At 48.1% G+C, this 15,744-nt stretch overlaps 1 protein-coding gene across 3 annotated transcripts in view; it reads right to left on the reverse strand.

The window, feature by feature from the left end:
- Nucleotides 1–3,590: 3,590 nt before the first annotated feature.
- The window catches only part of SSH1 (slingshot protein phosphatase 1), a 63,993-nt gene continuing 51,839 nt past the window's right edge, over nt 3,591–15,744 (reverse strand). For all 3 annotated transcript variants that reach the window (XM_033168909.1, XM_033168908.1, XM_033168910.1), the window contains 3 exons: nt 14,768–14,968; nt 13,260–13,851; nt 3,591–8,625 (listed from right to left, as the gene is read on the reverse strand). In XM_033168909.1, the coding sequence (XP_033024800.1) occupies nt 7,366–8,625; nt 13,260–13,851; nt 14,768–14,968 (2,053 nt within the window). In that variant the 3' untranslated portion in view covers nt 3,591–7,365. The remainder of the gene's footprint in view (nt 8,626–13,259; nt 13,852–14,767; nt 14,969–15,744) is intronic.

Below are 15,744 nucleotides of genomic sequence, written 5' to 3' on the forward strand. Positions count from 1 at the left end.
TTTCTGCTTTCAGTTCTTGCATATCAGCACGGACATTTATCTCCGAACGCTGGATCATCTCCCCCAGCTCCTTAATAGACTTGGCCATCTTGTTAAGGCCTTCTCAAGTCTTTGCCAAATAGGTGAATTTACAACCGTTTTAAACTCTGACTCACCCCAGTCCAGGACTTAGACGTAAACACAGTTCTCGGTGAGCTGTCTCTGCTATCAGTTTACCATAAATTATTTGTTTTTCAGGCTTTTAATTCAGTGAGTTCCAGGAGCGATACGGGTGAGCGTCTACCCACGCCGACGCATGCGCAGTCTCCCCAGTTCTTCCTGCTGTTGAGTCGGAAACTCGTTTCTTGTAACTTGAAGCCATTGGTTCGACTCCTACCTTCCACAGCAGAAAACAAGCTTGCTCCATCTTCCATGTGTCAGCCCCTTAGATATTTGAAGATGGCTACCAGATCAAGGGAAGTCATAGTCCCCCTCTATTCTGACTTTGTCAGGCCAGGCCTGGAATACTGTGTGTCCAGTTCTGGGTTGCAGAATTTAAGGAGGACATTGACAAGCTAGAACGTGTGCAGAGGAAGCAACCAAGATGATCAAGAGGCTGGACCCCAAGCCTTATGAGGAATGATTGGAAGAGCTGGGTATGTATAGCTTGGAAAAGAGGAGACAGACTGATAGGTGATATGACACTTGGTACTTTATCAACTTACGTCATCCTCCTCTGCACACCTTCCAGCTTGTCAATATCCTTCTTAAATTCTGGCACCCAGAACTGGACACAGTGTTCCAGGTGTGATTTGGCCAAGGCAGAATAGAGTGGGAACATGACTTCCCTTGATCTGGACACTAGACTTACGTGAATGCAGCCTAGAATAACCTAAAAAAAAATTTTTTTTTGCTGCTGCTGCTGCTGCTGTATCACACTGTAGACTTAAGTTAAGCTTGTGGCCTACTAAGATCCCTAGATCCTTTTCACATGTACTACTGACAAACCAGGTGTACTGCATCTTATATTTATGCAGCAGGTTCTTCCTGCCTAAGTGTAGAAGCCTACTGAAATTCATTTTGTTAACTTTGGCCCAGTTCATTTCTATATTTTTCTTTTCATGCTGCCAATATGGTTGCATGTGGGCTGGTATGGTAACCTTTTCTTGTAGGCTTCTTGGCTGGACTGCTAATCTGCAGTGTCCATTTTCACAAAACATACCGTATTTTTCGCTCCATAAGACGCACTTTTTCCCTCCTAAAAAGTAAGGGGAAATACCTGTGCGTCTTATGGAGTGAATGGTGGTCCCTGGAGCTGAATTGCCCAGGGGCCAAAAGCAGATTGTGCTTTTTATTTTACAAAGAGAAAAGGGAGTGTTGAAAGGACCCCGCTCAGCAGCTGATCAGCAAGAGATCGGGAGAGAGATAAGAGTCCCGGCTCCCTTTCAGCCCCGCCCTCCTTTGTTGAATGTGCTGCAGAGGGAGGTTGTTTGTTTCCCCAGGACATGTGACTGGCTGATTAGATTATCTGTCTACAAACAGTAGAAATGGCTCCCTTTCCTTAAGATTTTTTCAGAAATGTGAGTTAAACCCCATAAAAATGGGGCTTTTCCTCTTTGCTTTTCCCCCTTTGCAAAAGCTTTGCTTTCCCCCCCTTTGCAAAAAAGCTGCAAAACCTTTATCTGATCCTCAAAAAAACCCAAAAACAAAACAAAACAGGGCTTTCCCTTTTGCAAAAAAGCTGCAAAACCTTTAGCTGATCCTAAAAAAAAACCCAAAACAAAACAGGGCTTTCCCTTTTGCAAAAAAGCTGCAAAACCTTTAGCTGATCCTTAAAAAAAGGCCTTTTGCCTTTGCAAAAACACTGCAAAACCTTTAGCTGATCCTAAAAAACAACAACCCAGGGCTTTCCCCTTGGCAAAAAAGCTGCAAAACCTTTAGCTGATCCTTAAAAAAAAGGCCTTTTGCCTTTGCAAAAACAGCTGGAAAACTTTTAGCTGATCCTCAAAAAAACAACAACAACAAAACCAGGGCTTTTAGAGGAAGAAAACCAGAAAAATATTTTTTTTTCTTGTTTCCTCCTCTAAAAATGAGGTGCGCCCTATGGTCCGGTGCGTCCTATGGAGCGAAAAATACGGTACTTTCAAAGGCAGACTATGCAAAGGGGAATTTTCATTCCAAAGACTGCAAACAAGCAAAACAAAATAAAAAATTCCTTCCAGTAGCACCTTAGAGACCAACTAAGTTTGTTCTTGGTATGAGCTTTCGTGTGCATGCACACTTCTTCAGATACACTGAAAAAAACAGGCAGTTTGTAAAGAACTTTTTATTATTATTTGTTTCCACATGAGAAGCACATAATACAGTACACTTTTACTAACAAGTAAAAAAGTGCATATTGCATCCCCTACTGTGAATGTAGTCATACATACATACATACATACACACACACACACATTCACACACACACACACACAACACAGTGTATAGTGTTTTTTTAATAAAAAAACCCTAGAATAAAAAAAATGTACATTGTACCAGAAACATAGCTGTCAGCTTGAATTATTTCACACATTGATAAGGCCAGTTCAGATGGTGATGGGCTTTGCTAACTGGACACTTGAGGTTTTGGGGGGTGAGCTTAGCTCTTGGATGCAACTTATGAGGTGTCATGGAGCCATTCTTTGCCCTTCAAAACAGAAACCCCGCTTTCATTTGCCCTGCTCTGCTTTACCATGTCTGGTGGCGGGTGCAGAGCACCAAGTGTGGGGTGCTAACTGGGCCTGTCAATATCTGGACCAGCCAAGATTTTACGAAGAAGCGGCTCCATCTATGGACTTCCAATTTATGCTTCAACGAGCCCATCAAGATACATTGGCAACACAAACGATAAGCTGACTTGGACTGCAAAACCAAAGAATAAACAGGAATCAAAATAGGGCCATCTCATTTAAAATGTTCAGGAAGAGCATAAGCTGGAGGAAGTAAAAGGTCTCCATTTGTGCATTTGAGATTTTAGGCTGGGACACATGTTGGCAGGGAGCACAGGCTCCAGGAGATCCACCTGGTGGAGAGGACAAATTCCTTCCGTCTTTGAGATGCCTTGTGGAGTCCCTGCCTGCCTTTGGCGCTGCATAGATTAATCCAACAAGTGTGCAATGTGTGTGGAAAGAGGGTCTTTGTATAAGAGCTTTTTCTTTTTAATAACTCAAAACCACTGTTGACAATTTCTCAAGTAGCAAATGGGACGTCAACGAGCCATTCCAAGTGACAAAAGTAACTTCAGGTATGTAAGCATGATGTCAACTAAAAGTATTATAGACAGAGCTCTACAGGCACCATGAACATCAGAGGTACCAATACAAATAAGAGTAAGAACTTCACATAAATACACAGTATTTGTAAACTATCCACAAGGCACTCAATTTAAAAAGAAAGTAAGAGAAGTACCACCAATACCTGGATAAAAATGAAGCAGCTACCATGCCATGCATCCATCTAAATAAGCTAGCAACCTCCTGCGGATTTAAATAATAATCTTTGAAATGGCACACTAAAGGCTAGATACCTGCTATTGGCTTAAATACCTTTGCATGCATTTGTTTTTTTTAAAAAAAGGACAATGTCGACCTGAGATATACTAAGCAGTTGACCCCAGTTGAACTTTTCCAGGGTAAAATCAAATATTGCAGTCTTTCATACGCAATAAAGAACTATTTAGGCCATGAACTAAATTCTTAACAATTGGCTCCCTGGAAATGAGGGGATAAACAGGACAGCAGGAGGAGACAGCAGCCCCTTTCATGAGTCAAGATAGAACTCTTCAGCAGGGCTGCTTAGGTTTGGTTTAAAAAGTGTATTGGTAAGCTGTGCTGTGCTCTTATTCTCCACTTGGCAGCCTTAAGGGCTTCCAAGAATGTATATTGCTGCAAGTTTCAAGTTATATATTGCAAATGAGCATTAGAATGACAGGGTGGTTCCCAGCACCTGCTGTTACCAAAATACAGGGAAGGAAGCTAAGCAACCAGAAAGGCAAACCACCACTGCTCCACCAGGAGCAACACCAGCTCCACTGGGAATGCACAGTTGCCCCAGCAATGACCGGCAAATCTGGTGGTTATTGAGAAAGGCTGTGGGACCCTGGTCTGTGGCTACATCACTGTGGAAAAATGGTTCAAAGGTGGCACAGCAATTCATCCAAATAAATCTGTGGCCAGTGAGCCAACTGGGGTCAGGGCACAGGTACGAGAGGTCAGTTGGCGTCCTGCTCTCCTTCTGTGGCTGCTGCCCTCTTGACTCTCAGCTGATCGGGGCTGCAGAGAAATAGGGGCAGGCTGCTTTTTGGAGTTGGCGTTGGGACGTGAGTTAGGGGAGAAGAGGGTGGCAGTTGCCTTTTGATACCAGATGTCACACAGTACACTGGGTAGAAAAGCCAGATGACAAAGCTGAATAATCCCACGGGTGGCGACTTCTGCAAGAAGCAAGTGTGGCAATGAAATGACTTTCAGCAGTGGCCAAAAATGAAAAAGGAACACTAAACACAAAATGCATTTCATGCTACACACTACAAGAGTCTTGAACCTTGAAAAGGTCTTCTACAGTACTTTGAGATGGTTGGCATAGCATTGCACAAATCAACACCCCGCCCCAAAATTAATGAATCAACAGATTCACTCCGCATGGAACCTGCTGGCCACCCAGACACAACCAGAAGCAAGGACCTCTATACCGTGAGGAGACACACCCATGGGTTTTTGAGAATTGGAGGACTGCAAATTAATATGTTGAGTACAGCTCATGAAAAGATTCTGAAATTCAAATTTGGCCTCCAAAGCAGTCATGTGGCTTCCTCCCTGAAACACCGGTGAAAGGGCTCCAGAGGAACAGGTCCAACATGGAAAGGGTGAATGCTGGGCATCTGGCCTGTGCAAATCTGTTTTGCACCTGGATAGGAAAAGCCACGTGGAACAATACTTATCATCAGCTTTGTCTGTTCCAAGCTTATACTTCCAAGCAAAGAGCAAGGCTTCTGGCTTACAGCATATGCAGAGAAAGGGTTCCAACAGTTGGCACCTTGTCTGACTTGCCATTTTTGCCTTCTCAATTTCCACCACAACGCTTCACTCACACCAAAGGCTTGAGTATCGAGATCGGTGCCGACCATCTCATGCTTACAGGCTTGATTGACAAAACCTGGAGAAGAATCTCTTTCTGAGGTGTCCCTAAGCCAGCAACAGAATCATAGGATTGTAGAGCTGGAAGGGACCCCAAGGGTCATTTAGTCCAGCCCCTGCAATGCAGAAATCTGTACCATGTCAACAGGCAAAGGAAGATGCCCCAATGACGTGAGTAGGAGATACCCACAATTCAAGTGGAAGCTCTGTTGTGGACTTCAAAAGGTAAGAGCTGACATGCTGGCTTCCACAACTATTCTTAACTGTCACAAGGGCCACAAGGAGTGACCCCAGTGACTATCCTAAATATCTGCCGGCCCTAAAGAAATGTGGAGAGCAGCAAGCGGCAAGCCCTACTCTGGGTTCTCAGTAGCACCTGCTCATCAACCAGGACATGAGGCAATCCCCTCTTTGGCGACTGGGATGGACCAGGGAATATTCTGTCTGGCCCGAGACCTGTGTTTAGGAAGAGTCCTCCCCTCCCCTTGGCTTGACAGGCTCTGTGTGAGGCCTCAGAAGTTCTCCAAGACCTGCACCAGACTCACCTCTGGCCTGTGACCAGAACAGTGTGTGGGAAAGGCCTGAGGGTTCCCAGAGGAAGGAAGAGATCCTCTCCTCTGCTCTTGGCACTCCATTCCAGCAGGCTCCGACTAAGTCTGGAGAAACCTGGTGTGGGCACAGGGGAGGGTGCTCCAAGAACAATCCCTCCTGGACCTTTGAATTACAACAAATATTGCAGAGAGGACCCCCCCCCCACACACCTGGTCTTATTGCACAAGTCCCCTCCCTTGTGGTGCTCAGAAACCAGCACAGGCCTTGCCCTTGAGCCCCAAAGACACTCTGGCCTCGATCAGCAAGACCAGCAGCAACAGCAGACAAAGATTCAAGTAACCTTTGACCCATTGTGTGACTGGTGAGATGCACCTCTGGAAAAAGCGCAAAGAAGTAGTCCTTTTTCTTGACCCCCACGTGGCACCCAGGCAATAAAACAAAGGAGGGAAAGGACCTCCAAGCGGGTGATGCTGCCCCAGTCCACAAACAGCTCTGGAGCTTGGCAGAGAGCACCATCTGTTCCTGAGGCAAAATGCAGCTTCCTTCTGACTGCTGCAAGTTGAGCAAAGCACAGTTCATTTTTCAAAAATATTAAAAGACAAAAGCGAAAAAGACCCCAATTCTACAGAAACTCTCCCCAATTTCCAAATACAGGTCAACAATAGAAAAACAAACAGACCCAACAATTATCCACTGCCACCCAATCCTTTATTCCAGGTGTGATCAGCAACATTAGGACATCAGGGTTATGGGCCTTGTGGGCCCCAGATGTTGCTGGACTACAACCCTCTTCAGGGGTGACAGAAGGAGCAGGGCAACATCTGGGGGGCACAAGCTCCCCCTTCTTGTGCCACAATAGCTTTATGGTAAGCTCCAAACTCAAAAGGTCGACAACTCAGAATTCAGCTACTGCTGTTTTTAACTGGGGCTCCAGGTTGCCGTCCCCAACAGCAGTGATGGAATTGTCTTAGCAAAGCCACATGACAACAGAAGGCAAGGAGCCACAGGTGATCATCCCACATCCCAGGAGAAACTCAACACTCCTTCAACCAGGCAAGTAAAGTCAGACCAGAAAGACCGTTGCTCGGGGCACATAAACTGAAAGTTGGCAGGAACGGGGATCTGTGCAGTGGTGCTGCCAACCATGACTGAACTGTAATTGTTCAAAAGGAGAACCATCAATTTTAGAGCAAGATTGATTTTTGTGTGTTTTTTAAAAGAAAAACCCCATGTATAAATACGTGAAGAATGGAGGTAGCATGTTTGGTGTTTCCCTCTTAGGCTCTTACCTCAAGCGCCTCTTTGAACTACGAAATTGCGCTCAACTTGAGCCGCCGAGGAAACCTTGCAAGAAAGAGTTGCTGCTTTTTCAGCATGGGAGGGGAAGAGAATCTGCCCCTCTGCACCCCCCCCCCAAAAAGAGGAAATTGGCCCAGGTCACACATGCCACCATCGCCTTCTGAGCCGGGAGGCTGTGAGCGCCTTTTCCACTGGGTTACTAACCCTGTCAGTTTCCCCACGCTACTTGTGGCATCACACAGGAAGGGATTGGGGGGAGGGCAGAGAACTTTATCATCTTTTTGCAAAATGATAAAATTGCAGTTAGTAGAGACAACTATAAAAGGAACAAGTTCTTTTTAACAAAGGTCCCAAATATGTGTCAACTCTCCCCCATCCATGGCCTGCCCTTCAACTTTGCCAGAGCGGCTTCTGCCAGTGGCAAGGCGGCTTGGTCTCCAGTGGCCTTGAGGGTGGGGCGGCAGTGCACCACTGAGGACTCGCTCGACTTGGTCTCCCTGGAGTCTGTCAGGGCGGACAGGTCCGTCTCGCTTGCCAAGTCCTCTGAGGACAGGTTGAGGCTGCCCAGCTTGGCGAGGGAGTTGGAGCGCTTAAGCGGGGAGGAGACCGTCAGGCCAGCCAGCCGCAGCCTGGTCTCGATCTCCTGGGTCCGCTGCTTCACCAAGCCAGGCTTCCCTCGCACGCTGTGGATGCTGTCGCTGCTGGAGCTCCGTGTCAGGTTGGAGCTCCGGGACGATGACGGTGTGTAGCAGACAGTCTTGAGAAAGTCCTTTGTGAAGCTGCTTGTATGGTCCACCGTCCGGCACAGGACAGGCGTGGAGGTCTTCTGAGACGCCCCACCTACCAGGGGGCTTTTCTGCAGCTTCTCAATGTCATTTTTCATACCCCTGGATATGGGAAGAGGCTGCTGCTCCTGCTGGGGCACCTCCAGCTCCTGGGTTTCTTCCGGAATGCTGGCGCCCACCGGGCCCCCAGGGCACTCCCTCACATGAGCAGCTGCTTCAGGCGCTGGCAGGCTCTTGAGGCGCTCCAGCTCCTTCGTGTGCTTCCGGACCAAGCCCGCTTTCTGGAGCTGCAGGAGCGACTCTTGATGCTGCATCAGGTAGCTACTGGTGGTCGGCTTCTCCAAATCCTTGCTGAAGAGCAAGTACTTCAGGTCCTTGGTCTGCCGGGCGTCCCTTTTCGGCGAGGAATCCTCTTTCATCCCATCGCTGAGGACGGGACTCCTCTCGCAGAGAGTGTTTCTCAGGCCAGCTGGAGCTCGAGGGCCATCTCTGAGCTTCTCGGAAGCACTGCAGGGCCAGCCGGCTGCAGGTTTGCTGGGATCAGTGCTCTGCAAGTCACTCCCTGCTAGCAGCGGAGGCAAGCTGTTGCTTTTTGCATTGTGGATTTCTTTCGGGGAGGACTCACAGAATGCCTGCTCCAAAAAGGCGGGCGTCCTGTGCAGGAGGAACGGCGGCTGCGTACAGACCGTGGAACTGCGGGAGGGTGAGGCCAGGTGCAGGGGCTCACACGGGTCCCCAAAAGTGTTGGCTGAGGCGCCAGCAGTGGCGTACATGCAGTCGGCGCAAGACTTGTAGGAAGGCTTCACTTTGCTGAGGATCCCAAAGATGGCATCGTGCTGAAGGGGACAAAAGAGGCCAGGTTAAGAGGTGCTAGGCATGAAACAAAAATGGGAAAGCAGAACCTGCAACCCCAGCATTGCGGGGGGTTGAACTAGATGGCCCTTGGGGGTTATTTCCAGCTCTACCATTCTATAGACCTGGGCACATCACCATGGTAGGGGCACTTCCAGCTGCCCCACTCCTTGCCCCTGGAAGCCTCCCAAGATGATGCTGCAGGAGAGGGACTGAGCCAGTGTAGTATAGCAATAGTAATAACAGTGGTTTGAGTGTCAGACTGGGACCTGGGAGAGGGGAGTTCCAATCTCCACTTGGCCATGAACTCACCAAGGGAGCCTGGGCTAGTCACTGCCTCTCAGCCTGTCACCTTGGTGGGGGAGGGGGGTTAAACGAGGATAGGGAGAACCATGTGCGCCACCTTGAGCTCTGTGGAGAAAAAGGTGGGAGAGCAATGCAATAAATAAGGGTAACTGGAGGGGTGTTTCTGGGATCCAGGTGAAACCGTCAAGCTCCCTTGTTGTTTTTGCTCTTGCCAGGAGATGTAATGTGGTTAGTGCAACTGTGTTGTATTTGTAGTACTGAAACATTGTGCTTTTGTTGTATTGCCTAATACACTGCTGTTCTATTATGCTATTATGAAATTGTTCTTGTGATGACTGATTGTGAGATGCGTTCCTGTTTTCTTGGTTGCAAACCACTTTGAGCACAGAAATGTAGCACAGAAATACAACTATGAATTGTGAATGAATGAAGGTCTATCAGTGGCTGTTTAGCAGATCTGCCAGCACATCAGGGCTAGAGCTTAGCCAATCAAGTGTATGAGCTTTAATCAGTCCATCAAATCCACAGAAGTTCTAAGGGAAAAACACAAATGTTGGTTTTGGACTGCTTTAGAAGAAACAGTCTTCCTCACCACTTTCCTGCACAAGACGAAAGTCTGTTATGATGCTGCACGTTGTCTGCACTTTTTATAAATACTTGTATTAAAAATGATTTTTAAAAGTCTTTGCCCAACTGATTAGGAGAAGTGGGTGGCACTGTGGTCTAAACTACTGACCCTCTTGGGCTTGCCAATCAAAAGGTTGGTGGTTTAAATCCCCACGACGGAGTGAGCTCCCATTGCTCTGTCCCAGCTCCTGCCAACCTAGCAGTTTGAAAGCACACCAGTGCAAGTAGATAAATAGGTACCGCTGTGGCGGAAAGGTAAATGGCATTTCCATGCACTCTGGCTTCCATCATAGTGTTCTGTTGTGCCAGAAGCAGTTTAGTCATGCTGGCCACATGACCTGGAAAGCTGTCTGTGGACAAACGCTGGATCCTTCAGTCTCAAGCGAGATTAGCACCACACCCCAGTCACCTTTGACTGGACTTAACCATCCAGGGGTCCTTTACCCTTTCCATTTTACTTACTAGGTAATTGGAACCTTTTTGTGTCTTAAGGCACTGTGTCTCTGAATTACCAGGTGCTTGGTGGGGTGGTGGTGGTGGAAACACAGAACTGTAGAGTTGGAAGGGACCCCAAGGGCCTTCTAGTCCAACCCCCTGCATTGCCAGAATCACACCTAAAGAATTCCTGATGGATTGCCATCCAACCTCTGCTTAAAAGCCTCCAACAAAGGAGGATCCACTGCCTTCAGAGGGAGACCATTCCATTGTCCAACAGCTCTTACATGCAGAATGTTCTTCATAATGTGTAGTCAGACTCAGAACAAGGGAGGGCTGTGGCTCACACACGTCTTATGGCTATCTGGCTGGCTGCTCTTGGAAACAGACTAGGCTAGATGTGGCCTGTGCCTCCTACCACTAGGCTTGGCAGCCCAGTCTCCTGAAAGGGCACCGTGAGGCTGTCCTTGGGGACCCTGGCTGTATTCTGTGGGGCTGTTCTTCTGGGTGGCAAGCCAGCCATTGAGACAAGATCCCCAACTACATTTCCATCTAGGAGCCCAAAGTGCACGGACACACTTTGCCAGGAATGAGAGACCCTCAGCCTGTAAGCCACCAGGCTGCTTTCCTGAAGCCATGCCCACAACACATGATGTCAGGCATGGGGGCAGACCAAGTAAAGGGTATGGAAAGGGACTGAAGCCCTTGCCCATCAGTTGATATGCAGGGAGTTCAATTCTGCTTGGGCCCCAAGGGCCAACTCTGGCAGGTGGGCAGGACAAGCCACCTGCAAATTATCCCCACATGTCAATATAAAGCCTGATGATGGCAAGTGGGTGGTTCCACTGAGGTGGCGGAACTTACAGGCCTGGCCTTCTGCCCCTATGCTAGGCTTTCTCCATTTCAAAGTGAAACTTCCAGAACCAGGAAGCCAAATTCACAAGGAGTTGCTGTGGCCGGGAGGAGTGTTTCTTGGGACCTGGAGTGTGGTTGCCCAGAGGGGTTGAAGCCTCATCTCTGCCTTGGAATCATGACACAGACCTGGTCTACCACGCTCTCTTAGACTCCTTTAATGCAGCAGGAATAATCCTGGGAAGGCAAATGCAACTGAAGATGTAAACCACTTAGCAAAAATTAGAGGTGCTACGGAAGTTAGGAGGGAATTACAAACACAGTTTTTGCATGGTCTGAGGGCGTGGTTTAATGCACCCAACCCAGCTCAGAAGCGGGGGAATCCTTGGTGACACAGCACCACTACTGGGGGTCCTCTGGGGAGAGGATGACTCAGGAGAATCAGGTTCACAGCACAAGCCCCACCTCAGCAAGCGGCAATTTTTCAGTTCTGCCCTGATGGCAAAAACACAATGAATCCCTACTGTCCCCCTCTGGTTTTTAAGAGTGCTAGAAGGAGCTGCAGAAATTAAGAGAAACTTGCTCTTTTAAAAATAACGGATGACAATGCTCCAAGGGACCTCTTGGCTGGCACACACCACTCACAGTGGTGGAGAAAACCAGTGTCAGAGCATCCAGCTTCCTCCCTGTGAGTCAGGATTTCCTCCTCCCCGCCAGACAAAGCCACAGAGAGCTTCCTCATTGAAGCAGCTGTCACAGAAATAGCAGCCTTTGTCAGCATTGTGGGAGATTTCCTCAGCTGCTGGCCTCCTCCTGCACCAAGGAGAACAGGGGTGAGCTTGAGGGGCCAGGCAGGATGCTTCTGACTGAGAAGGCCGACTGGGGAAGTCTTTAGCTGCTTGAGGGAAACAGTCACTCAAAGCGCATAGTTGAACTCCCTCCCTCTGGAGGGAGAGATGGCCACCAACTTGGATTGCTTTAAAAGAGGATTAAATAAATTCATGGAGGAGAGGGATATCAATGGCTCCCAACCAGGATGGCTCTGCTCTCTTTCTGCATACCAGTTGCTGGAAATCATGTCAGAGGAGACTGCTCTTGTGCTCAAATACTGCTCTCTGGTTTCCCACAGGAACCTTGTTGGCCACTGTGAGAACAGGATGCTGGACTAGATAGGCCTCCATGGGCCTGATCCACCAGGCTCTTTTTATGTTCTTCTGTAGTTTTGTGTACCATTAATATGCTGCTTTACCTGCTGCATTCTGAATATGGATGGATGCAAGTGACCTTCCTTCTCATACCCTCCCACTCTGACATGCTGTGATGTTTTCCACCCACAGGCTGCAACTTGGGGATATAGCGTAACTGGTTTGTTTGAGGAAGAGGCTCAGTGCGTAAGCCGACCTGTGTCAGGTGAGCTGCAAAACTCTCAAGTGTCCCAGGGGTTGCTGGCTGCTGAGTTCATGAGACTCATTCACCCAGATTGGTTCTGCTCAATTCCTAATATGTGGAGAACACAAAAGTAGGAAGGGGTGGTGAGCTCTGTTTCTCTAAACCCTCACTTCAGAGGAGGCATCAAAATAAGAAGGGAATAGGAATATTCAATCCTTTTTCTCAACAAAGTGTCCAGATCCAGGGAAGTCATAGTCCTCTTCTATTCTGCCTTATGTCAGACACCACCTGGAATATGGTGTCCAGTTTTGGAAGCCACAATTTAAATATGCATATTGACAAGCTGAAATGTGTGCTGAGGAGGGTGACCAAGATGATCAAGGGTCTGGAAACCAAGCCTGATAAGGAACGATTGAAGGAGCTTGGTATGTTTAGCTTGGAAGATGGAGCAAGCTAGCTTTCTCCTGCTCTGGAAGGCGGGACCCAAACCAATAGATTCAAGAAAGGAGATTCCAACTAAAGAAAGGAGATTCCAACTAAACATAAGAAAGATCTTTCTGGTAGAAAGAGGTTTTTAACAGTGGAACGGACTCCCTCAGGAGGTGGTGGACTTTCCTTCACTGGAAGCATTTAAGCCAAAGTTGGATGGCTACCTGTCAGGGATTCTTTAGCTGTGACTCCTGCATTGCAGGGGGTGGAATAGATGACCCTTGGGTCCCTTCCAACTCTACAACTCTATTATTCTCTCTTTAAGAAAAGACAAGCATACTCCTATTGCTTACATCTTCTCTTCTGCTATATATTAATAATTGGGCCTCATCCAACCCTCCCAGGCTGCCTGTGTCCCCTATGTAAAGAAGGGCTACTTACACCCCAGAAAGGAAAGCACAGTTCATGCAACAATCTCTCTCTCTCTCTCTCTCTCTCTCTCTCTGTGTGTGTGTGTGATACACACAACCAAACACTCTGATGGGCTCAACAGAGCTCCACAGTTCAGTCCAACACACACCTCAAAATCCTCAGGGCAGCTCCTCTTGCTGTTGTTGTTGTTCAGGTTCTCACAGTTCCACCGGCTCTCCTCCTCTTGCGCAGCTGAATGGTGCTTCCAGTGCTCAATGAGCTTCTCCTCTGCAGGGTCTCCTTCTTCCGGGACAGCAAGCCTGGGTACAGCTCCAGCCTTCAGGAGGCTGACCTCAGGATTCCCCTCTGCAGTTTTCTCCCCAAAGCCAGAGACCTCTGCTCTCTCCATGCTCTTCAGCTTTTCCACTGGAGGCTCGTCAACAAACCCCAGGAAGGGCAGCTCTGTTGCTGCCAAATCTGCCTCCTCCTCCTCCTCCAGCAGAAAGTCCCTCTCCAGGTCCTCCAGCTGGAAAAGTGACTCTCTGTTCACAGGCAAGGAGTCAGAAAGGCGCCTGAAGCAGTAGTGGAAGCCCACGGCCTCCTGGCTTGTGCGGGGGTCTGCATAGCTGGGCTGGCAAGGAGCATCCAGGTCAACATCCAGACTGTCGAGCAGATAGTCACTTGGCCCACCAGAGCTGCCCAAGTTCTGGGGGAGGCTGTCCTCAGGCTGTTGCTTCCATAGCTTGTTATGACGCTGTTTGCTGTGGGGCAAGGCAGCCGGGTTGGGGGAGGGGGAGAGAGCGAGAGAATAAATTAATCATGTGTTTCTCAAAGTTCCCCACCAGGCCTCCTCTCTCTCAGCTGTCACCTGGGGGCAGCCATTCCATAGGACTGCCTCAGTGGGAGAGATGGCAAGCAGCAGGGCTCATTCCATCAAACTTTGCTGAAATGCCCAGCAACACAGGCACCTCCTGCCCCTGAATTTGCCAGCTGGTCATTATAAGAACAACTGTTTGGGAATGGGTGCCTAAGTTTGATTTACCCTCCCTGTCCCTTTCCTCTTGTGTGTTATATGTTGTTCTTATTTTTTTCCTCTTTTTTTAGTTTGCAAGCCTGTGGTGCAGGGACTGTCTTGTTTTAACGGATGCAAACCTCTGATAGCCTTTTTGGTGAGCAGGGTACCAATGCTCTAAATAAGAATGAATTAATGTATGAATAAAACTTTGATTCAGGCTCAGAACGGACTGGCAGCCCATGAAGACTTCATCACCTGCCTTTTCTTTTCTCTTCTTTTAAAGTAATTTGTATGGTTGGTGTTTTTTTCCATTTTAGAGTTAAGAAAAAACAAGGGCAAGACAAACAAAAATAAAACAAAATGCAATGCAAACCAAAATGGAACTGGGGCGAGGACCAGAAACAGATAATGAGACACGAAGAAGAGGTGCACCTTGTGCTGCATGACATGAAGGAAGACAACTTTTGCCATTATGTAAGTAAAGTTGAGCAGAAGAGTAAAGCAAAGGGAGTCTGAGGCATATGACCGCCTGCTTCTTCTGAATGTGTGGATCTGTCCTGAGCTCCACCATTTCAGACGGAAGAACAATGGGGTCAGTGGCAGCGTGGGGCCAATGCTTACCCTGCTCCCTCCACTTTCCTTCCCAAGCACCAGCGCCTTACCTGGCATCCAGAATGCCCTCGTACTCCAGGAGCTGCCTCATGAAACCGGCGTTGGGTCTAGCGATGCTGCGCTTCTGCTTGACGTAATTGTATGCTTTCTCCAGGGGCCAGCCAAATTCCTTCATGGCGTACGCGATGACGGTGGAGGCAGAGCGACTCACACCCATTTTGCAATGGACTAGACACTTGGAGCGGTTTTTCCTGCAGAGGGGGAGGGAGGGAGGAGATTGGCAGCTGGGGGGGAAAACCATTCTTGGTTCTGCAGCACAAACTGGGACACTTTAAAGCTTTAGTGAACCAAGATTCCAAGCACCTCTTTGCTTTGTCAACAAACAAGCATTTATTTAGGGCAGTGTTTTTCAACCACTGTTCCGCGGCACACTAGTGTGCCGCGAGATGTTGCCTGGTGTGCCGTGGGAAAAATTGTGTTTATTTGATTCCTATTCAAGAGAATTACTTTATATATAGTCAATATAGGCACAGAGTTAAATTTTTTAACATTTTCTAATGGTGGTGTGCCTCGTGATTTTTTTCATAAAACAAGTGTGCCCTTGCCCAAAAAAGGTTGAAAAACACTGATTTAGGGCATGGGTAAAGTAGCTTTGGCTGCCTGGCAGCACAGCACAGGTGCTCATAACAGCAATGGCCATGAAGCCTCTGTGAGTAAGAGCTCTGAACTCAAATCCCAGCCTGCTTATGTACTGGTTGGGAGAGGGAGAGTGTTAAGGCAGATCCATCTCTCTCCAACTCAGCTCCACATCTGTATATAAGGATGATGCAAACACACTCTGCAGGGCAAGTGTGAGAATGAATGAAGCAGAGGGTTGTAAAGCGCTATGCAGAACACAACAAATAGTCCCATCCACATCAGAGGCATGGCTGGTGGTGACATGAGAGAGAGCCTTATCTGTGGCTGCTTCCATATTGCAGGATTCCCTCCTGAGAGGGTATATGGGCTCCCTCTTTCCAATGGCTGG

The sequence above is a fragment of the Lacerta agilis genome, chromosome 14 (assembly GCF_009819535.1).
Source record: "Lacerta agilis isolate rLacAgi1 chromosome 14, rLacAgi1.pri, whole genome shotgun sequence".
In the NCBI taxonomy this organism is placed as follows: domain Eukaryota; kingdom Metazoa; phylum Chordata; class Lepidosauria; order Squamata; family Lacertidae; genus Lacerta; species Lacerta agilis.